At 36.5% G+C, this 23695-nt stretch overlaps 3 protein-coding genes across 9 annotated transcripts; 1 reads left to right on the plus strand and 2 right to left on the minus strand.

Annotated features, from left to right (window-relative positions):
• Positions 1 to 553: 553 nt before the first annotated feature.
• On the plus strand, positions 554 to 8107 carry LOC123874349 (odorant receptor 13a-like). The gene is made up of 7 exons (XM_045919622.1): positions 554 to 1124; positions 1542 to 1707; positions 6751 to 6847; positions 6926 to 7027; positions 7345 to 7433; positions 7624 to 7690; positions 8033 to 8107. Exons 1-7 carry the CDS (start codon positions 563 to 565, stop codon positions 8105 to 8107), a joined length of 1158 nt encoding a protein of 385 aa, XP_045775578.1. The 5' UTR covers positions 554 to 562.
• Positions 8108 to 8248: 141 nt separating this feature from the next.
• LOC123874259 (pancreatic lipase-related protein 2-like) lies at positions 8249 to 12764 on the minus strand. 7 transcript variants are annotated; one of them, XM_045919503.1, is made up of 8 exons: positions 12739 to 12753; positions 12588 to 12650; positions 12025 to 12204; positions 11306 to 11483; positions 10325 to 10473; positions 9553 to 9798; positions 8818 to 9157; positions 8249 to 8376 (listed from the first exon to the last, which is right to left on the minus strand). In XM_045919503.1, exons 3-8 carry the CDS (start codon positions 12056 to 12058, stop codon positions 8331 to 8333), a joined length of 993 nt encoding a protein of 330 aa, XP_045775459.1. In that variant the 5' UTR covers positions 12059 to 12204; positions 12588 to 12650; positions 12739 to 12753; the 3' UTR covers positions 8249 to 8330. The 7 variants fall into 7 exon arrangements, with proteins under 7 accessions (XP_045775459.1, XP_045775458.1, XP_045775457.1 ...); XM_045919502.1 differs by lacking the exon at positions 12588 to 12650 and having other exon boundaries at positions 12025 to 12214; positions 12718 to 12764; XM_045919501.1 differs by lacking the exon at positions 12739 to 12753 and having other exon boundaries at positions 12025 to 12167; positions 12588 to 12734.
• Positions 12765 to 15184: 2420 nt separating this feature from the next.
• Positions 15185 to 23638, minus strand: LOC123874260 (pancreatic triacylglycerol lipase-like). Its single transcript, XM_045919507.1, has 6 exons — positions 23199 to 23638; positions 22030 to 22207; positions 21260 to 21408; positions 19149 to 19394; positions 15855 to 16191; positions 15185 to 15321 (listed from the first exon to the last, which is right to left on the minus strand). Exons 1-6 carry the CDS (start codon positions 23230 to 23232, stop codon positions 15276 to 15278), a joined length of 990 nt encoding a protein of 329 aa, XP_045775463.1. The 5' UTR covers positions 23233 to 23638; the 3' UTR covers positions 15185 to 15275.
• Positions 23639 to 23695: the final 57 nt, after the last annotated feature.

Raw genomic sequence — 23695 nt, forward strand, 5'->3', positions numbered from 1 at the left:
ATTCATATGCTAACATTTGAGAACACTACAGAAAATTCTTGGTGATGCAAGGTTCCTCACGATATCTTAAAAAAGCGATACTAATTGCAAACGCACATATTTAACTCTGAAAAATTAGGAGTGCTTGCCCAGGATCGAACCCAAAAAGTTGCAGCCAGAAAACTAAAACACTAGGTTATCACCGATTTTCAGGATTCTTGTAATAGGATGACCTAAGACCTGGAGCTAGTTTAGGAGCTACGATGCCACAGACAGATACACAGATACACACGTCAAACTTATAACACCCCTCTTTTTGGGTCGGGGGTTAAAAATATTGTGCAGGTACAGCCCTCTTTCATTTGTCAAATTGTGGCAATCGCTATAATAGAGGATACAGTCTGACACAGTTCAAATTTTGCTGTCGCTTAGTAGAGCAAAGCGAGCCCTAACATATCTATATTGATATATATTTTTTTCAAATTAAATTTCTTAAAACCTTTATAAGATACTTATCGACGGTATCTTAATTAATAATAATTATAGATTTGTCTTTATAAATCTGTGAATCGTTAATATAAATATGGATATTCCTGAATTCGATGAAATTTTCAGGCAAATAAAAATCAATTTCTGGCTGATGGGCATTATTTTTGATCAACATGGAATAGCACTAAGATACTACATCTTTCTGTTAGCTATCACTATAATCGCAGTAGCAGAAATAGCATTCTTTTTCTCCAGTATATCGGCAGAAAATTTTCTCGAGTTAACTCAATTAGCACCATGTACCTGCATCGGATGGCTATCCATTATCAAAATCATATTCATCACTTCGAGTAGGCAAAAAATTTTTGATTTGACCCGTTGCCTAAAACAGTTGTATGATGAAATGCTTAGTGATTCAAAGAAACGAGAGATCGTTAAACGTGATTTCATCTTCCTTAAATTTTTACTCAAATACTTTTTCATCTTGAACTCAATATTGATCATCGTATACAATTTTGCTCCCCTACTATTAATGTTCTACCATTATTACACGAAAAATGTAATAGTTTATAGATTGCCGTATGCTGTGTTGTTTCCATTTTCAACGGATTCGTGGTATACTTGGTTACTTATATATTTTCTTTCTATGATTGCTGGTAAGTGTATCGCCAGATAAATTTAATTATAATAAAATAAATTGTTATAAATATTTATAATTTTTAAAATGTCTGTAAATAACCGGAACTATGAGGTCAGTGTGTTATAACAAAAACAATATTATATAGTAAGTTAAGAAATATACCTATTTTTAAAGTATATGTATTAAATTTTTGATTACCTAAATGGAGACTGCTTGCTACGCTTGCTTGTATAAGTAAGCGTAGTGTGGGACGCCCTCCAGACGATGGATTGACGATATAAAGCGGCTGGCGGGAATTTGCTGGATTAGGAAGGCTGAGGACCGAGTGTGGTGGCACTCTTTAAGGGAAGGCCTATCCACCTAGTCCAACAATGGACATCCACAGGCTGATGATGATGTTGACTTCATAAATATTTGATGCTTAAACTTTTAGGTTTCACCTGTATCCTGTACGTCACGACTGTGGATGCCCTTTACTATATAATGACGTCACATACTTGTGCTCAATTTGCTCTGCTTAGTGAGGAAATTCAATATCTGGACAAAAACACCTCTCACTGTCTTAGTGGGATCGTGAAAAAGCATCAATATATTTTGAAGTAAGTTAAATCCTTTTGTTTCTTGAAGACCATTTCCCGATATGACCATTTTACGATACGGCCATTGCATGATACGGCCACTTTCCATTATGACTACTTAAGGCTATCGTTGTCAACGATCCCCCGTCGATTTCCTACGTATGATATTATTGTTCTTATCTCTATCTGCCCTGGTTCGTGCATTCTCGGTTCCTAGATCGGTACATTTGTGATAACCAAATTTCAAATTGCTGTGATTGGCTGAATTTACCATGTTCTTGCTGCGATAGTGAGTTTGAGCCACTAGCGGAACAATGTTAGCCGGTCAGAAATGATTGCAATTAGTCAACCTGTTTGACGTCCGTGTTCTGTTTTCGATTACAAAAAAGAAAAAATTGTTGTTGCAATCATCAATTTTAGCAAATAGTGAAAGAGAGTCGGCCAATCAGAGGTCACAACTACCGTCACACTTTCTGTCACACTATGGCAGTAGGCATACCGAGTAATGAAAACAATTTTTCATTCTGTCTAGGTCGAAGTAGGGTTGCCACCTGCCTCTTTTTGATTTACAGGCTACCACCATCAAAAATACGGGGTTTAGATTTGAAGAAATTTGAAAATTTGAAGTATTTGAAGAAATAGGCGGTGGTTCTCTCTGAAATGCATGGAAAGCCTATTTAGATATTTCAGTTTATTTGTAAGTTTTGTATGTTTGCAATGTGGTTTTAAATAAAAGATTTATTTATTTAAATAGCTTTTAAAAACTCTTAGTTTTGTAAAGCAAAATGTTATACATTTCATGCATACAATCTTTTCATTTCAACTTAAAATTACATTTAATTTGTAATTCCACCTTCACAGTATCAATACTATGGCCGTAGCCAGGAATCGATTGCGGGAGAGGTTTTATTAGGGCCGGAACTGAATCCTGTCATGAGGAAAAAAACATTCGCTCAACTTTATGAGCTAATTACCTGGTTAGTGGAATTTCGCCTTTCAATTTGACAGTGAGATAAAATACAACAATAAAAAAGCGCGAGCGCAGTGAGCGTAAGTGTTTTTGGTTCAATACAGAAAAATTAAAGTGAAAGGGAAACGAGTGTAGCCATAGCAAGATTTTATTTTTAAAGCTTCCTATCCATACTAAAATTACAAATACGACAGTATATCTATTTGCCTATCTATTTGTTACCCTTTCACGGCCCATCTTCTTTACCAAAATTTTGGTACTTACTATTCAGAGGTAACTTGCATCCCAGACATTTTTTTTTAGGCGGCTTTTTAGCCCGGAAAATCCCCCACGGAATTTTTAAAAATCTAAATTCATGCAAACGAAATTGCTGGGTTTACACCAAGTAATAGAAATTCAAAGCGCGAGTGAAGTGAGCGCGAAATGTTTGATATATTTCCAAAAAAAAATTAGTAAGCAAATGCAAGAAATAGTGTAAGTATTATTTTAGGCTTAGGTTTTTGACGGCTTCCCAGGCGCAGTCGCCATTTCAAAATTTCTGGTCTGGTGGGAGGCTTCGGTCATGGCTAGTTATGTGGTTAGTATGGCCCTAACGGCCAAGAAATTAGACTGCATCATCACTTACCACTAGAAAAGATTAAAGTCACGGGCTAACTTGTATAAAAAAAGGCTTACATCCTCAAACCAAGCCCCGCCGCCTTGGCTACGACCATGATCAATATCGAGTGGGTTTCGGCTACGCATTGCCGCAAAAGGAAAATATTCTTTCTACTGGACATAACGTCAGTGTTTAATTTCGCCAGCCAGCTCCTGCTGAATTTGTAAAAAACCGGCCAAGTGCGAGTCAGACCCACGCACCGAGGGTTCCGTATTCGGGTACTTTTTCCGACATTTTACTCGAAAAATCAAAAACTGTTATGCATTAAAAAAATATGCATAAAAATAAATAAAAATCTGTTTTAGAATGAACAGGTAAAGCCCTTTCATATGATAACCCACTTGATATATGTAGTTATCTTACTTTGAAAATTGAAAATACTAATATTTGTTCATGAACACATGACAGACGGATAGAAGGACAGATGGACAGACGGACAGACGGAAAGACTGACAGACTGACAGACAACGAAGTGATCCTATAAGAGTTCTTTTTTGCTTTTGAGTTACGGAACCCTAAAAATATTTAGTTTTATTTGCCCCGTATTTTATTTTCATAATTACAGGTTTCTATATCCTGAAATACGGGGTAACCAGTAAAATACGGGGCCTCTGGCAACCCTATTCGGAAAACACTGTCACATTCAAGTTAATGTCAAATATTTTGTTTTCAATTACAGAAAGCTGCATCAATCATTATTACAATATTTTCTTTGTTGTGATTGGCTGAATTTTTGAGTTTCAGCCAATAAACAGACTGTTTGCCAATTAAACGTCATAACAATATAAATGCCAGAAAGTTTAACCAAATAAAACAAACTTAATGAGAACCTAGTGAGAATGCAAACGGCACACAATTTATAATACATATTATGTTAGTCGTATATAATAGATATTATAGTAGTCGTTCACTTTGGTAATAGTCAGATTGTCATCAGTAAAATTGATATTGGTTGATGTATCGTAAATTATTGTTTCGGTGACAAATATTTTTATTATCTATTTATCTTTGAACAGAATGGAATAGAATGAAATGGAATGGAATACAATGATAAATTTTTATTCCTGTAAACTTTTAGGTAAACTTCAAAGTGTTTTTGGATGGTCAGCAAAATTTACCACTGGTTCGGAATACCGTTCCTACGTTTTCTAGGGTTTCGTACCACAAAATTAAAAACGGAACTCTTATAGGATCACTTTGTTGTCTATCTCTCTGTCTGTCGTGTGTGTCAAGAAAACCTCTAGGGTACTTCCCGTTGACTCAAAACCATGAAATTTGGCAGGTAACCTAACTGCGTAATTTTGGGTAGTTTTTTTAATCGATAAAGAAAGTTTGCGACATTGTTCTATAAAAAATTTGGATTCCAACTCCTCAATCCTGATGTTGCAGTGGACCTGACTACTAAAGCTAATGGGATTTAAAAAGTGTCGATTATTAATTGATATTGAAGGTATCTATACCAAGTAAACACTTTGTCGTTGACCTCAACCCTGATGCTGTAAGAAATTGCATTCCTAAATCCTGGTGATCCCTCGGGATTTGAAAAGGATCATCCGTTTAAATATTCTTACGTGATACAGAAACAAGTTGCATCCCGGGGACGGGCTATTACGGAGAGGCAACTTTTGTTCTGGGAAATGAAAGGATCGGGATTTTTAAAAACCTAAATCCACGCGAGCGAAGCTGCGGGCATTAGCTAGTTGTAAATATATTTAGAAGCTACTATAAGATAATAGATAAGATACTTATTTCCTTATATTTTTATTGTATGGCAGCGCGCGCATTATTTAAATTATAAATTGCACGTCCTGTCCTTTTCTGTAATACATTTTTTTCTCAATTTCTACCGCTTTATCTCATAGCAAGAGTCCGTAAGACATAATACAGTGAAAATAGGCAAAATATACAATTTTTTCAGTTTCCACGTCAGTACCTGTCGAATTTTTCTAACAGTGTAAGCAGCAGAGCTGAGTTTACCATCAAGTGTTGATATGTGGGTGTTCCATAGAAGCTTTGCATCTAACATTATACCGAGAAACACAGGGTTCTCCTTTATTTTCAACACATGATTATTTATCAATGAATTTATGTCATTTAAGGTCCTGGTATTGGGCAGTGTGAATTCAACACACTTAGATTTCTTTGCATTTGGAAGTAAATTGTTAGCAATAAATCAGAGAGTGACCTGTGATATGGCATTACATATAGCATATGGCATTGTCAAAAATTATAATATTAAAGCTGTGCGTCTTGCGTGAGGAATAGGTTGCAAGAGAGTTGCAACTTGCAGGGTTTGATGCATGCGCTATTGCCAGCAAAAATGAGACATATTTTTATCTACAGGCAACGTCTGAGTAGGTAACGCATACGTCTAACACAAGTTGAAATGTACCAGTGTATTTAGTTAGACCTATCGACAAGTTTGGAGTTGGGTGCAGTCTAAATGTGGCCCGTGTGTTTAGACTGTCAGTTTCTGTCAGTTTCACGTGTCGTCCCCCGCACTTCACCACCCCGCTTGCACAAATCGAGACAGCACGAAATTTTCAAGATTTCTGGGTGTAATTTCTGGTTTTCGTAGTTCCCACATAATTATAACAATATAAAATATATAACGATAATTTTTTTACTACATAATATTCATTAAATTTTCTAGGTCTGTGGTTTTTCCAAATTTCATTAAATTGCTTCGTTGTCTAGAGAAACGAGCACAAAGTTGGGCCTTTTTTTAAAGAAAAATACAAATCTTTGAGCCCCTGTAATTTTAAAACTACATATTTTTAGAAAAATCTAAAACACCACAGACACAGATATTAGTTTCTAGACTATGTCTGCAAAATTTCATGGACTTTGGTTGCTTAATATTCAAATGAAATGGGAACTACGATTGTATGGAGTAAGTGACGGAGAGAGCTCTGTTAAAGAATATATCTTCTTAAATATATAAAAGGAAAAGCTGACTGACTGATCTATCAACGCAAGAAAAAGGGGCTAAAATAGGGGTTGGAAATTTGTGTGGACAAAGTCGCGGGAATTAGCTAGTTTATGTGAAGATAAGAAATAATCACAATCACACTAATATTATAAAGGCGAAAGTTTGTGTGTATGTGTGTGTATATTTGTTACTCCTTCACGCAAAAACTTCTTGACGGGTTTAGCTGGAATTTGGAATGGGGATAGATAATATCCTGGATTAGCACAAAGGCTACTTTTTATCCCGGAAAATCAAAGAGTTCCCACGGGATTTCAAAAAACCTAAATCAGCTAGTATTAATATATATTCTTGTCTGAAACAGTTCAGTTCAAGTTATAGATCTTTAACTTCAAAATGAACAAGATGGTAAAAAGTAGATATTTAGAATTTTTCGTTCATCTTTGTTTTACAAAATATTCGCACAGCGGTATCAAGTACTAATAAACCCTGTTTCCCTTATTCCAGGCTATCTCAAGATCTCGAAGAAATTTTTCGAGCACCAAACTTGTTCAACGTATTAGTTGGATCTATTGAAATATGTGCTCTAGGATTTAATTTAACGGTAAACTTTTAAAGCGAGACAATACATTTGTTCAGACTTTTTTAATATTATAAAATAATTCGACTCCGTTTTTTATAGATGGGGCAGTGGGCACAAATACCAGGAGTTGTTCTATTTTTGCTGTCAATACTATATCAAATATTGATGATCAGCGTGTTTGGAGAAAATCTTATAAGGGAGGTAAGATATTTTTAGTGCTATCAATTAGCAGTAGTAAGTATTTTGATTACATCCCTTGTATAAAAGACAAAATCTAAAGGCTTGCAGTTTTAGCTAATTTAGCGAATCTTGTTTCATTGTTGACCAATTGACCATGTTATATAAAAAGCAAGATTTTTGAACAGTGTTCTTTGAGGGGCTTCCTTTATGACGTAACAAGTTTCTTATAAATTTATTTTATCACTTTTATTATTAAAATATTTAGTACTTAACTCATTTTCTTTGAGAAATGCATCGAATAATTGCACTGTACATAATGACTCATATTTTACATTCAGAGCCGAAAAGTTGGCGAAGCTGCATTCCTCTGCAAGTGGTATGACATGGACAAGATGGCAAAGAAAATAATTTTTCTCTTAATACTTAGGTAAGATAGACTTTAATCCAAGAATCTAGATCCTTTCAATTTTGCAACCATCTCGCGCCCTCGCTTATACCAAAGATTTTTTATAAGAAATTGGTCTTAGAAATAAGACCTCCTCTTGCCCTCTTGTAAATAATTTTGTGAGCGGATTAGTTTTCTAAATAAATAAAATAAAAATGTGTTTTTCTTTCAGATCCAACAAACCTCAGAAATTGACAGCTTATAAATTTTCAGTTATATCGTATCAAAGTTTCACTAAGGTAAGATTAATATTATTTTAATGGAAGATAGGCTTGCTCTTGATGACAAAGTTATATATGGTAGAAGCAGAAGCATAACTTACTTGCACCCTCAAAAAAAGGAATGGTAAGATTTAAGTTGCAGGGTGTTTGTATAGAAGGGGTCTAATGACTTAGCTTGAAGCAAATCTAAGCTTTTATCATTGATATAAATAATTATATAAGTCAATGGCTGCTACTATTAGAAATTCTGAGCAATTTATTATGTTTCCTACTCTATCTTTGTTCTTTTATTGCATTGCTCATAAGCATCGATGCCAGAATATTTATATAAATATGTTATATTAAGTATTTTATTTACAGATTATCAGTACATCGTGGTCTTATTTTACTATTCTGAGAACTGTTTATAACCCATCCGAAATTAAAAAAGAATGAAGAAAATCATAGAGGTGCTCTACAATAAAATCAAATATCTAGTAAGGAGTACTCACTGTTATATTCAATGTTATGCTTAACTGTGAAATTAATACCAAAAGTAATACACGCAAGCTATTTTTTGAATAAATATTAGTTTATTTACAAAACAGAATTTATATGGTATAATCCAAGATGATAGACGTTTATTTTGCTCTCAGTCAATAAGTAGAATTAAAATCCGTTAGAATGGGTATCTTCTGCCAGTATTTACCCGGAATATGCCAGATCTGAAATAAAAATTATTATGTTAAAAAATATTTATTATGTATGTATTATTATTAAAAAAAATTATATAAACTATTTCCCTTCTTTGTATATTCCTTGTTTCATAATTTGGTTATGCAAGTAACGGTACAAGATGCATAACGTAAAATGAACAAGTGTAAATTAAAAATTTATAACACCCCCGACAAATGAAGGTTATAACTAGAAAAGAGCTGATAACTTTCAAACGGCTGAACCGATTTTCTAGGATTATGGCTAAGAGCACTCTCGATCAAGCCACCTTTAAAACGAAAAAAAAACTAAATTAAAATCGGTTCATTAGTTTAGGAGCTACGATGCCACAGACAGATACACAGATACACACGTCAAACTTACAACACCCCTCTTTTTGGGTCGGGGGTTAAAAAGTTGTTGATGTAAGTAAAAAAATAAGTCGTACATACCCTCTTTTATTTAAGTAAGTGTTTCCCAGAGGAAATGTGGGTCCATTACAATTATCTCTATTGACTTCTTGCATGTTCGCGCACCGTCTACCCATAAGGTGATTCGGCCTTGGTACCGTCGCAACGAAGAACTCCCAGGCTCTGTTGTGATCACATATCGGCGTGTAGCAACCAGGCTGGGATTTGCCACCGTTGGGGAAGAAGTCAACGTTGGCTACTGGAGTTCCAATGCCGAGACCTGCCACACCTCCGTTTGTGTGAATAGCTTCGACGTATATAGCGTCTGATGGTCTTAAGCGTTGGTCGTTGTTGCTCCATAGAGGACCAGCGGGATCCAAACCTGTTCAATTATTTATTTTTTATTTTTAAATAAAAAAGGCAAACAGACTTTTTCAAAAGGAAAAAGGGGATCCTTATAGGATCACTTTGTTGTCTATCTATCTGTCTGTCTGTCTGTTCGTCGTTCCTATCAAGAACTACTATACTGTAGGTAGTTCCCGTAGATGGGTCTTATAGCACAAGTTAAGGGAAAAATCCGAAATCCGTGAATTTGTGATTACATTACAAAAAAAATGTTATTTTTTGTACGATACAATGGTACGGAACCCTTTGTGTGCGAGTCCGACTCACACTTGACCGGTTTTTATGAATAATATGTGACAACAAATTCTATTCGAGCGAAGCTGAGTGGATTAGCTAGTCTGGTTATAAATAGGTTAGGTTAGTTCAACTCACTAGTAATACGAGCAATTCTTCCACCAAGATATCTGCCAGCATTACCAACAACATGGCCACCCAAACTGAAGCCAATCAGATGTATGGTGTTAAAGGGTACTCCAGTAGTCCTATGGAGGAAGTTGAGGAACTGTCCAAGACCACGTCCAATATCTGGGACCCCTCTAGCTGCTGTTGGATAGGGAGCCAAAGCGAGCCTCCTCCAGTCCAATACAATAACGTTGGTTTCCTTTAGCCTGAGGTACGCTGAAAAATTGAAAACAACACGTCCTTACTTATTAGGTGTTAATATTATGCAACTCATGTTAAAAGATATTTAGGTAAAAAATGTGCATTAAGTAGCTTTATTAATTTAAAAAAATCATAGTACTACAAAAAACGCGGTTTCTTTTTTTAAATCCTGTATTTTTAGGACGTAACAAAAGCACCACAACATTTTGCGAATAAAACATCTGACTGACGCTAGAGGTCAACAAACGTTACGTAAATAAGCCACTCGGAGTCAACGCTGCATGGTAAGTGGGGCATTGACCCGAGTTTTTCACGCTATACAGTGCGGGTCTGAAAAATACTAATTCACTAAAACTACAAGATAAACCAAATGGTTATTGGCACTGGATTGTATTTAGGTATATAGTAGGTATAGTATATAGGTAGTATTAGGTATATAGTAGTATATATATAGGTATATATATAGGTATATACATAGGTAGTATAATAATAACCCTAAGGTTTTGCTAGCGTTCTGGTCACACCTTGTATTTGTACTTACCATCTCTAATAACTGGATTGAGGTTAGTCTTCATGTTGCTGAGCCATCCGTGGGAAATAACAATAGTGGGATGTCTCGGGTCGAAATGCGAGGATCGGATACTGTTTGCGTCGTTTATTCTAAGTCTCTGATATGAATTGGGGTTCCGTCTGTAGACGAAATAGACCATTTTGAATAATATAATAGGTACTAGGTGTCTGTGACTCCATCTGCATGGATTTAGGTATTTAAAAATCCCGTAGGAACTACTTGATTTCCGCAATAAAGAGTAAACTATGTCCGTCCCCAAAATTCCGTATCTTTCGTTGAAATCGGTTAAACAGACGCAGGAAAAGGTAACATACAGACACACTTTCCCATTTATAATATTACTTACTATGTATAAGAGTCTCATAATATTACATAGTAATGTAATGTACCTATCTTAATTAAAAAGCGTCTCGGGATAATTAAGTATGAAATTAAAATTAGCTCAAAATTGAATATAGGAAAATCATAATTTTCATACATAGAAAATCATAATATGAAAGTTTGATCGTTTACAGTATTTTAACATAGTGAGAAGATTTTGCGAATAAATATACCTAATATCGGATAGTAGGTACATACAACTATAAAAATAAACACCGTAAACAAAAACAGCTTAACTGTAATCAATAGTATTGAATTTTTTTCTTATATACAAAATAGTATCTCAGATGCCTCGATAGCTCAACGGTTGAGGAGCGGACTGAATTCCGAAAGGTCGGTGGTTCAAATCCCACCCGTTGCACTATTGTCGTACCCACTCCTGGCACAAGCTTTACGCTTAATTGGGGGGGAAAGGGGAGTAGTAGCATGGCTAATATTCTTTGAAAAAAAAAATAGTATCTACTTATACTATGTTGATTTTAAGACATTTTAGTGTTATATATCCATCTGTCTATTTTTAAAACAAACATCAGATTGAAATAAATGTAGTGAATGTAATAAGTAAATTACCTCGTAAAAAGATGGTACTCATTATTGGCAGGGTTTCTCTGGATTTCTTCCAAAAGCTCCATATCTACCGGTTCGAGTAAGTCCACTTTGTGAATATTGCCTTCTTCATCTTCGTAGTCGAAGAAACGCGGGTACTTGCCATCGATTAGATCGATGGGCCCCGCGACTACGGAGTAAACTAAAACCAAAAAAAAAAAAAAAATTAAAGGCTTTTAACCAAAATATTGAGATCCCTAAATGTCTATTCTAATTGTCATATTACATAATGATGTCTAATACTTCGTTGGTCTAGTGGTTAACATGCCTCACTGCGGATGACGAGGTCCTGGATTCGATTTCTGGGTCATCATCATCATCATCGCAAGTCGCAACAACAATTGATAACAGCTCTCCTCTTAGAATAAGAATAAGAAAGATATAAGCCATGGTTCACCATGCTGGTCAAGTGCAGATTTACAGACTTCTCACACCTCTGACATTATGGAGGCAAATTATGCCTCCATAATGTCACACAATATTTTCCATCATCGTTAAAACAAGTAATGTATTTTAATTGCCTAAAATGCACATGACTCAGAAAAGTCTCGGAAGAAACTCGAAAGAAACTAGAAAGAATCTCGGAGCCTCCAAATAGGAGGCCGAAGTCTAACCACTCGCTATAACCACATTTATGATGCTTATAAAGTGAAAGTATTTTAAACAACTACTTAGGTACATACCCGCCACGAACAGTAAACACAGCAAAGGCTTCATGCTTCGCACCGTAACTGGAGGTCTTCTAGATTATTTCCTAGAATTTTATTTTTATAGCTTCTCATTTTCGCACGTCATATTGTGATAATATGAAAATTATCACTCGTTCCTTTCATCCATCATATTTTGTGTTAAGAGGGGTCTCTCTGTCACTCGCTCCATACAAACGTAGTTCGTCTCTCATTGGAATCCAATCATACTCAATGGAATTTTGTAGAAACATTCCGGGAACTAATATCTATGCCTGTGGTTTTCCAGATTTCCGTTAAAATATTCGGTTTCAAAGTTACGAGGTCTTAAAAATTCACATACAAATCTGTGAGCCCCTGTAATTTTAAAACTACACATTTTTGGAAAAATCTAAAACACCACAAGCACAGATATAGTTTCTAGAATATGTCTGCAAAATTTCATGGACTTTGGTTGCTTAATATTCAAATGAAATTGGGACTACGATTGTATGGAGTAAGTGACGGAGAGAGCCCTGTTAATGTTTTTGATAATTATTTACTATCGCACATAAACGCACATAAGAATGTTGCAATATACTTATAGTATATAGTAAACACGCGTTGATAGGCGCAATTAGCAGCTCAAGCACAATCATTGCAATAACTCTTTCTCCCGGCTTATGTGCAATATTTTGTCGATGCAAAAACCGTGAGTAAGCGGTGTCACACTGATTGTGCTTGGAAAGCAGGTAGGTTTTCAATCTTTTGAGAGTAATTTTATTGTGATTTGATCATAAAAGTTATGGTACTGTTTATTGGTTGTATACAAAATTTATATTGTGCTGATTTCCGCGATTTCGTCCGATTAAAGTTCTTAGATATTTTAATCCCGTGAGAACTCTTTGATTTTCATGGGTAAAAAATAGCCTGAGTCACTCTTTAATCCCATTCTTCAGCTATACTCGTGCAAAAAATCAAGTCGATCCGTTGCGACGTGATTGAAGGACAAACATACAAACAAACACCTTATAGGATTTACAATATGGGTATTGGTACAAGGAGACTTACATAATAAACAGAATAGTTATCATCCCAATAGGTAGCTCTACCTACCTACTTATTCATACACAAGTACGTGTAAGTAGGTAGGTTTGTTTGTTTGTTAGTTAATCCTTTAAACATGCCGCAACGGAGCAACGGATCAACGTGCTTTTTGCATGGATATTGGCCCTGGAGAGACTATTTTCATTGTGAAAAAAACCGGCCAAGTGCGAGTCAGACTTGCACACCGAGGGTTCTGTACTCAGGTATTTTTTTTGAAATTTTGCTCGATAAATCAAAAACTGTTGCATAAAAATAAATAAAAATCTGTTTTAGAATATACAAGTAAAGCCCTTTCATATTATATCCCACTTGGTACTATCTTATTTTGAAAATTGAAACACATTTTAATTTTTTTTTAATGATGTAACCACAAATTCACGGTTTTCAGATGTATTCTTTTACTTGTACTATAAGACGGTCCTACCTACCAAATTTCATGATTCTGGGTCAACGGGAAGTACCCTATAGGTTTTCTTGACAGACACGACGGACGGACGGACGGACAGACAGACAGACAGACAACAAAGTGATCCTATATAAGGGTTCCGTTTTTCCTATTGAAGTACAGAACCCTAAAAATCAATGAGTTCCCAGGGGGTTTTTAAAAAACAAGCAGACCAAGTCGTCGGCATCATACAGTATTTAAATAGTGTTTTTGAATACTGTAAAGAGTCAACCAATCTACTTATATAATAATCGCCAAATATACAAACTTATGTTTTATCTTTAGATATCATCATCTATTATTGTTTTTAATTTTGGTGAGGTCCGTGTCTGAGTACATTACACGTATTAAGAGGGCTCTCTCCGTCACTCGTTTCATACAATCGTAGTTTCAATTTCATTTGAATATTAAGCAACCACAGTCCATGAAATATTCTAGAAACTTATGTCTGTGTCTGTGGTTTTCCAGATTTCTGTTAAAATATTCCGTTTCAAAGTTACGCGGCCTTAAAAAATTTCATACTTTGAGCCCCTGTAATTTTAAAACTACATATTTTTAGAAGAATCTAAAACACCACAGACACAGATATTAGTTTCTAGAATATGTCTGCAAAATTTCATGGACTTTGGTTACTTAATATTCAAATGAAATTGGAACTACGATTGTATGAAACGAGTGACGGAGAGAGCCCTGTTAAGCCCATTTAATCCCTAATCTGCGATGGTTTTTTGCGATCGATAATTGATAATAATTAGTGTATCAAAATAACGATTACAACCTCAATCAATCAAAGTATATGCAGTAAAGCAAGGTCAAGTTTTTCATTTTCATAATGGCGATGTATCGTATTGACTGATCAGTAATTACACACTAGGTAATAACTTAGAGATTTGTTGATTAATTGTTGACAACTATGGGTAAAATGAAATCTAAATATATAAAAGGAAAAGCTGACTGACTGACTGGCTGACTTATCTAGCAACGCATAGCTCAAACTAAGCCTCAATAGCTCAACGGTTATAGGAGCGGACTGAAATCCGAAAGGTCGGCGGTTCAAACCCCACCCGTTGCACTATTGTCGTACCCACTCCCTAGCACAAGCTTAACGCTTAGTTGGAGGGGAAAGAGGAATGTTAGTCATGATTAAAATGACTAATATTCTTTAGAAAAAAAACTATTAGACAGATAGGGCCCAAATTTGGCATGCAGATAGTTATTTCGGCGTAGATTAGAATATATCCGCTAAGAAAGGATTTCTGAAAATTCGACACGCAAGGAGGCAAAAATAAGGGTTTTTTTGTGTAATCTACGCAGGCGAAGTCGTGGGCATAAACTAGTGCACTTATATTATGGCTGACTAAAATAATTCATGGCTGAAAACCATAGGAACATACATTTACTGCTAGGTAGTATATTTCCACATCTAGTTATGAATCCATATTAAATAAAAAGTGAATAGGCACCTTATAGGCCGGCGCGCTCCACCTTAGGCTGCATCATCACTTACTATTTGGTAGGATTACTTGGTAGTATTTTTTTAAATAAACTGACTAAGTATAACAGAATATCAACGCATAACTTAGGTATTCCGCGGGATCTTTTTTGCAACAAATCAAATAAAGTAACTAATTGTATGCAGTGAAATAATTTATTGTTTATGCGGTAAATACATTAATAAATAATAAGACATGCAAATTGATAAATATTTCCATTTGAATCAGAACGGGTATCGTCTTCCAGTATTAACTCTAAATAAGCCAGATCTGTAACAAAAGGAAAAGAAATTATTATTTATTGCTCATTTTATGAACTTAAATTAAATCTTATGGAATTCCACAAAGGCGAAGCTCCCGTGTTCATCTTATTTTTTGCAACTTACTGAAGCATGACATCAGAAAGGGAAGAATTGAAGAAAATCAGGACCAACAGAAGTAGATCGTGTACAATTCTGCAGATTAATAAGTTTCATGCAAATTATAGTCATAATGGTTTTATTATTGCTGAAGATAACAGTTTGCTATCACAATAACCTCCTAAAGGCACCAGTGCAGTTTTCGAGACATGATCAAAATAGAAAGATTAGAAGTAGTGAGATAGAAAATTTAAATTCTCTATCTATTACGGTTCGTAAGATACAGCCCACTGATAAACAGACGGACAGACAGACGGACGGGCAGACAGCAGAGGCTTAGTAATAATAGGTTTGTTGGCATCCTTAGAGATTTGAACCCTAATGAATTTTGCACAATCGAGATTATGCCGTTTGGTAACACTGGTTTTTGTTCTAAGCACTTACCCTGTCTTATTCAAATCATCGTTGCCCATATGAAAACTGCTGCCACGGCAACTATTAGCAGAAATCTGAGCAGTGTTAGAGCACTGCCTGCCCACGAGGTGATTACGGGTCACAGTTGAAGCGAACAGTTCATAAGCCCTGTTATGGTTACAGATACTGTTGTAGCAACCAGGTTGCGAGTTGCCACCATTCGGGAAGAAGTCAGCATTAGCAATGGCAGTCCCGATGCCAAGGCCGGTGGTACCACCGTCTGTGTGGATAGCTTCCACGTATACACCGTCGGTGGGTCGCAGACGTTCTGAGTTCCGATTCCACAGTGGACCTGCTGGATCTAAGCCTGTAAGCAAAACCAGCAGTTTAGTCTAAATAATCATCATCATCATCATCAGCCTGTGGAAGTCCACTGTTGGACATAGGCCTTCCCTATAGAGCGCCACCACACCCGGTCCTCAGCCTTCCTCATCCAGCCACTTCCCGCCAGCCGCTTTATATCGTCGGTCCATCGTGCTGGAGGGCGTCCCACACTACGTTTGCTTAAACGCGGTCTCCACTCAAGGACTTTCCGGCTCCAACGGCCATCGCCTCTACGACAGGTATGGCCTGCCCACTGCCACTTCAGCTTGCTAATAGTTTGGGCTATGTCAGTGACCTTGGTTCTCCTGCGGATCTCCTCATTTCGGATCTTATCCCTCAGTGAAACTCCTAACATAGCCCTGTCCATAGCTCGCTGAGCAACTTTGAATTTGTGAACAAGGCCATTTGTCAGTGTCCACGTTTCAGCACCATAGGTGAGGAGTCTAAATAATATGCTCAATATAAAACTGGAAATCGGGCCAGAATTAATGTCAATAGCGATCCCACCAAAAACATTTCATGTAAAAAGGTAGCCAAGACTCACAAGTTCATAATGTTTTCACTGTTAAAAAGATATGAGATCTCTAGTAGAGCCAAGCCCCTAGCTGAGCTTAGATTTGTGCTGGCCATGGGACCTATCCCAAGTCCAAAGTAATATAGCTCTTAAATGTTCTTGACTGTATCAAATTTATAACAATAAATAACAAATCACTCTACTTACAAGCTCTGATTCTACAAACCCTACATCTTGGTAAAAAAAGGACGGCTTGGCCGTTTAATGTTCGTAAAACTATTACATGACATAACATATTTTAAGGCCTTAAGGAATAGTTTGTTCGACAATTACTAATTTGTATTGTACTTCGTGATGGTCGCAGAAGCAATTCCGGGCTTAGATGTCATTTCAGATAAAAAATCCATGAACTGTCATCCACGGACATCTTATCCTGAAAACTTTAGAATTCGAGCAACAGATTTTACAGATATGCATCTCATATACGAGGGGATGAAGGGGGACCCGATTTCTTAATTTATCTGTTGTTTATAATTGTTGAAATTCCTACTTAATGCCAAATTTCAGTCTTCTAGAACTTCAGAAAGTACCCTAGAATTTGTGACTAGAGGATTTGAATGTCGATAAATCTGAAACTATAAAAGCTAGACAATTGATACTCAGTGCGTTTAATGAATCTGCCAAGGACATCTTATCCTGAAAATATCAGCATTCTAGCGATAGAATTTACAGATTTGCTTCCCCCATACAGAGGTGTAGAGGGGTGAAATTTCCAATTTCTTAATTTTCCTGTAGTTTGTATGCAATTTCTAGTCTACATACCAAATTTCAGTCTTCTAGGACTTCGGGAAGTACCCTAGAATTACAGACTAGAAGTTTTGACTGTCAATAAATCTGAAACTATAAAAGCTAGACAATTGATACTCAATGCGTTTAATAAATCTGCCAAGGACATCTTATCCTGAAAATATCAGCATTCTAGCGACAGAATTTACAGATTTGCTTTTCTCATAAGAGGCGTAGAGGGGGGAAATTTCCAAAGTTTTAATTTTCCTGTAGTTTGTATGCAATTTATAGTCTACATACCAAATTTCAGTCTTCTAGGACTTCGGGAACTGCCCTAGAATTACAGACTAGAAGTTTGACTGTCAATAAATCTGAAACTATAAAAGCTAGACAATTGATACTTAGTGCGTTTAATAAGTCTGCCAAGGACATCTTATCCTGAAAATATCAGCATTCTAGCGACAGAATTTACAGATTTGCTTTTCTCATAAGAGGCGTAGAGGGGGGAAATTTCCAAAGTTTTAATTTTCCTGTAGTTTGTATGCAATTTCTAGTCTACATACCAAATTTCAGTCTTCTAGGACTTCGGGAAGTGCCCTAGAATTACAGACTAGAAGTTTGACTGTCAATAAATCTGAAACTATAAAAGCTAGACAATTGATACTCAGTGCGTTTAATAAGTCTGCCAAGGACATCTTATCCTGAAAATATCAGCATTCTAGCAACAGAATTTACAGATTTGCTTTTCTCATAAGAGGCGTAGAGGGGGGGAATTTCCAAAGTCTTAATTTTCCTGTAGTTTGTATGCAATTTCTAGTCTATATACCAAATTTCAGTCTTCTAGGACTTCAGGAAGTACCTTAGAGGTTTTGAGTAGAGGTTTTGATGATCATCAGTGAGGGACGAAATCGGCGTATTTTAGGTATCAATAAATCTGTAACCATAAAAGCTAGATATTTGATATTTGGTATATTTGGTAAATTTGCTGAGGACACCTTATACTGAAAATTTCAGCTTTCTAGCGTCATCCAGACCGAAGTTATGACAGGTCGAAAATACGGCGAAACACTTCGAGAAAAAGGTACGTAGCGCCCCGGCCGCCGCGTTTGGCTCGTCTTGGCGGGGGCACTGCCGTGCCCCCTGATATAGCGCCAAAAGCAGCAGTTTTTCTACTAGTGGTTATATTGTATATATCTTTAGTCTGTAACGTTACTATTATAATATTATAATATTACAAGCTGACGCTTTGGACTTTGTTCCCGTGGATATAGGTTTTTAAAAATCCCGTGGGAACTCGTTGATTTTACGGGATAAAAAGTAGCTTGTGTTAATCCAATGTATAATCTATCACCATTCACAATTTCAGTCAAATCCTTCAAGCAGATAATTCTAGCTGTTGCCCGAGACTTCATCCACGTGAATTTGACTTTTTAAATCCCGTAGGAACCCTTTGATAATAATCTGTGATAAAAAAGCCTTCGTCCCTCTCCAGATCTTAACCTATGTCTATGAAAAAAAATCACTTCCATTACTACGTTGTGGTAGGTATTGAAGGTAGGGTAAAGGATTTAAGATGATGATGATGATAAGAAATCGGAGTCAAGCACTTAATTAACAACGAGTAAAAAACCTAGAATTACCGGTAACACGGGCCACTCTTCCGCCCAACTGTCTTCCAGCATTGCCAACTAAATGAGCACCCAAACTGAACCCAGCTAGATGCATCCTGTTAAAAGGCTGTCCAGTAACACTGTGTAGGAACTCCAGGAACTGCCCAAGGCCACGTCCTACCGCTGGGACTCCAGCCGCAGCTGTGGGGTATGTGGATACGGCGAGCCTCCTCCAGTCCAAAACAATCACATTTGCTTCACCTTTATTAAGATATGCTGAAATTTAACAAATCAGTTAGTTATAATACTTTTTAATTTATTTATTCAGGTGCAAGTTAGTCCTTGACTGCAATAATATGGAAGCGGGCTAACCTGGAAGGGGCATGGTAGTTTTTATAAACTTAAACCCTTTTGGTTTCGGAATGCACCGTACCAGAACGCTAAATCGCTTGACGACACGGCTTTGCCGGTAGGGTGGTAACTAGCCACAGCCGAAGCCTCCCACCTGACCAGACCAGAAATTTAGAAATTATAAAATTCCAAACCCCTGCCGGGAATTGAACCCGGGACCTCTCACTAATAAGACCATAGCGCTATCACTGCATCAGGGAGATAGTCAAAACTATCACCCTTTTTCTAAAATGCGGTTTACTGCAAAAAGTAGTTCCAAGTTTCTAAAAATCTAGGCTAAATAAAATTTAGAAAAAACTCATGGTTCTAAAAAGTTTGCTACGTAATAGAATCAAACTAAAAACCTTGATCGTAAAGAGCAGTTTTTTAAACATCAGTTTTAACGCACGTTTTGTGGCGATAACTTAAAACTACTTTTTGCAATTAGTGGCTTTTTTTAAAAAAAAAACAATATCTAGACAGACACAAAGTATGACTGCAGCAGGATGTAAAGCCGCATTTACGCGTTCGTATGAGTGACGAGACGAACGCGCGAGTCATACATTATTCTGTTCACACAATAAAAACTGAACGAAATGCGGATGCTGCCAACATTTTCTCGTCCTCTATCATTTCACGCCGATTAGAATCTAAAACTGTTCTCTGAATCTAACGTATTATATACGACTAGGTATTAATAGGCTTTTTAAAATCTGTCGTAGATAATAATCTATCTATACTACTACTTTACAGATATATCTATTCCGTAACTTAACGCCTAGGCGAGGTGTAGCGAATGTTCAAAAATCGAGCCTCAATAGCTCAACGGTTATAGGAGTGGACTGAATTCCGAAAGGTCGGCGGTTCAAACCCCAGCCGTTGCACTATTGTCGTGACCACTCCTTTACGCTTAGTTGGAGGGGAAAAGGGGTATGTTAGTCATGATTAAAAATGGCTAATATTCTTTTAAAAAAAATGTGTAAACGCAACGATAGCCATCAGGCGCTAAAATGCGCCTTTGAGTTCCTTGTAGTTTGGTATTTGTAAGTTTGTAGTAGTTTTAGCTACCGCATTAGACATAATATTTCCGTCATGCTTTCTGTTTATTTCAGCTATTAATTTTAGGATTTTAGACTCTTTATCAATAATACGTTACAGACACATAAGAGGACATACCTACTTTAACTTAGATGGAATTTCAAAAAATTCATTCCTTGTAGGCATCTATACTATAGAGGAATATATATATATGCAAAATCTTAAGTTTCTGACCAAGCGGTTTGAGCTAAACGTCTTCTTCTTGTCCTTTATCCCACGCTATGTGGGGTCAGCACAACATGTCTTTTTCTTCCACTCTCTTCTGTCATACGTTAACGCATTTTCCACCACTTTTACACACATATCCTCTTTCGCGCATTATTGATCTATTACCTTTTTTTTATCTATTACTATTGGCCATTTCAACATTTTTCTAGTTACATGATTTTCTTCCTTCCGCATATTTACTTGTCCATATACCATGCCAATCTATTACCCCTCATCTTTTCTACCACTGGCGCTACATTCAAAATTCCCATTTGCACTGTACGTGTTAAATAATAATAATGTTAGTCAGTTTGTTTAATTTTGCATACATATTTTTTCTGTTGTTTTTGTTATTTTATTGTTTGTTGTTTAAAAATAGGATAAAATGTGAAAAATAAATAAATGAGAGAAAAATTAAAAAAATGTTAGTCAGGAAAAGTAATTACCATCTCTGATTGTTGGGTTAATATTAGTGTTTTGATTGCCGAGCCAACCATGGGCGATGACCACGGTCTGGTGGTTGGCGTTGAAGTTCGAATTCCGGATACTATTCACGTTGTTAATTATCAGCCTCTGAGACGATCTCCTATTGCGCCTAAAAGTATACGAAACAATTTGATTAGCACGGAGTACGGACCGAATAAAACAAGTGTAAATTAAAAATTTATTACACCCCCGACAAGTGAAGGTTACAGTAACTAGAAAAGAGCTGATAACTTTCAAACGGCTGAACTGATTTTCTTGGATTATAGCTAAGAACTCTCGATCAAGCCACCTTTCAAAAAAAAAAAACTAAATTAAAATCGGTTCATTAGTTTAGGAGCTACGATGCCACAGACAGATACACAGATACACACGTCAAACTTAAAACACCCCTCTTTTTGGGTCGGGGGTTAAAAATGGCTATGCTTTAAGTACACCATAAAAAAAAATCTTCTTACGAAATGATTTACGCCACACCAAGAAGTACAAGTATAAACTTAGGTGCAATACACAGAGTGATTACCTACTACTGATTAGTAAAATCGTCGAATTGAGCTATCTCTACCAGGCAAACGTTTTACTCTAAACTAGTACTCGGGTCGGCAACAATGTTGCAAAGGGCTTTCTTCGTTCAAGCATTTTTCCGACTTTAATCTGGATCAGCTCATTAATATTTAAATTCTTTTGAATAGGCTTAAAGTCCTCGCTATAAGTTTTATAGAAGTTACCATACCTTGTGTAGAGTAGGTAATTGTTATTAGCCGGGTTCCTCTCGACTTCCCTCAGCAGTTCCGTGTCGACAGGCTCTAGTAAATCCACAGCTTGCATTACACCGTCGCCATCTGGGAACTCGATGTATCGCGAGTACTTGCCGTCCACCAGGGAGGAGGCACCCGCGATTGCGTAGCAAACTTAAATAAAATTGAAAGATGAAATGAATATATAAACCGCAGTGCCCGGTAAAACCGACTGTGGCCTTTGTGGCACTGAATGTAACAAAAATGCCCTGTACATCCTAAGGTTATCCTATAAGGTTAATAAATAAATAAAAAATATTAAAAAAACCATGCTATTGGATAGGTAATAGTTAATTTATAGATTCATTTATTTTAATTATTACTATCGTTTATTAACTTTTGGCCTGTAACATAATTTAGTTATCTATACTTATACGTCGAGGCAGGCCGAGGCGTCGCTGGCGAGACGAACTCGATGCCTACATGTCGGCCTGGCCTCAAATTTCTATAGACAGAGACAGGTGGAAGAAAGAAGGGGAGGCCTTTGCCCAACATTGGGACAGTTCGGGCTAATAATAAATAATAAATAAATAAATAATAAATACTTATAAGAATCCCGGAAAATCGAAGAGTTCCCGCGGGACGCGGACGAAGACGTGGACGTATCCATCTTTTATCTTCTAGTATGTAATATTAAAAATGCAAAAGTGTGTTTGTCTATCTGTCTGTCTGTCTGCTAGCTTTTAATGGCCCAACAGTTGATGAAAGTACAGTATTAGCTTACATCCCGGGGACAGACATAAGCTACTTTTTATCCCGGAAAAGCTAAGAGTTCCCAAAGTACTAGTAATCGGAGGTCTTGGGCTCGATCCCGGGCACGCACCTCTAACTTTTCGCTGTTATGTGCGTTTTAAGTAATTAACACTTGCTTTAACGGTGAAGGAAAACATCTGCATGTCTAAGAGATCTCCATAATGTTCTCAAAGGAAAGGTGTGTGAAGTGTACCAATTCGCACTTGGCCAGCCTATACACCTAGCTTGATAGACTATAGCCCTAACCCTTCTCACTCTGAGAGGAGATCCGTGCTCCGTAGTGAGCCGGCGATGAGTTGATTATGATGATGATGATGATACTTATAAGAAAACTGAGAAATATTATACGCACCCGCTACACACAATAAGCACAAAACCGTCTTCATGCTTCGTATTTTTCTGTAGTTATTTGATTTATTTTTCGGATCTCAGTTTTATACCAAGATTTATCCGATCGATCGATGTTTTATCGTAGCATTATTTAATGATCCACTGATAAGACATCCACCTCAGTATAATATTTTGTTATGCTACGGAACTTTTTAGCTTAATTGATAAATACAAATCTCAATTAATTTTTTGTGAGTACTTAGGTATGTACTTTTTTTTAAGTTAAAGACTAGCACTTGGCTGCAATCACACCTGCTGGCAAGTGATGATGCAGCCTAAGATGGAGCGCGCTTGCCTAGAAGATCCATGTATCTAATAAGTAATTGTTATGATTAATTTTATTTAATGTTACATGGATCGTGGTTAAGATGAGACTGCAATCGTGAGACAGTAGCCATCAGCGTTGGTCATTCACAGATTCTTCACGACTACTTTGAATAGCTTCTGTTTCTTGAATAG

The sequence above is a fragment of the Maniola jurtina genome, chromosome 18 (genome assembly GCF_905333055.1).
Source record: "Maniola jurtina chromosome 18, ilManJurt1.1, whole genome shotgun sequence".
NCBI lineage: Eukaryota > Metazoa > Arthropoda > Insecta > Lepidoptera > Nymphalidae > Maniola > Maniola jurtina.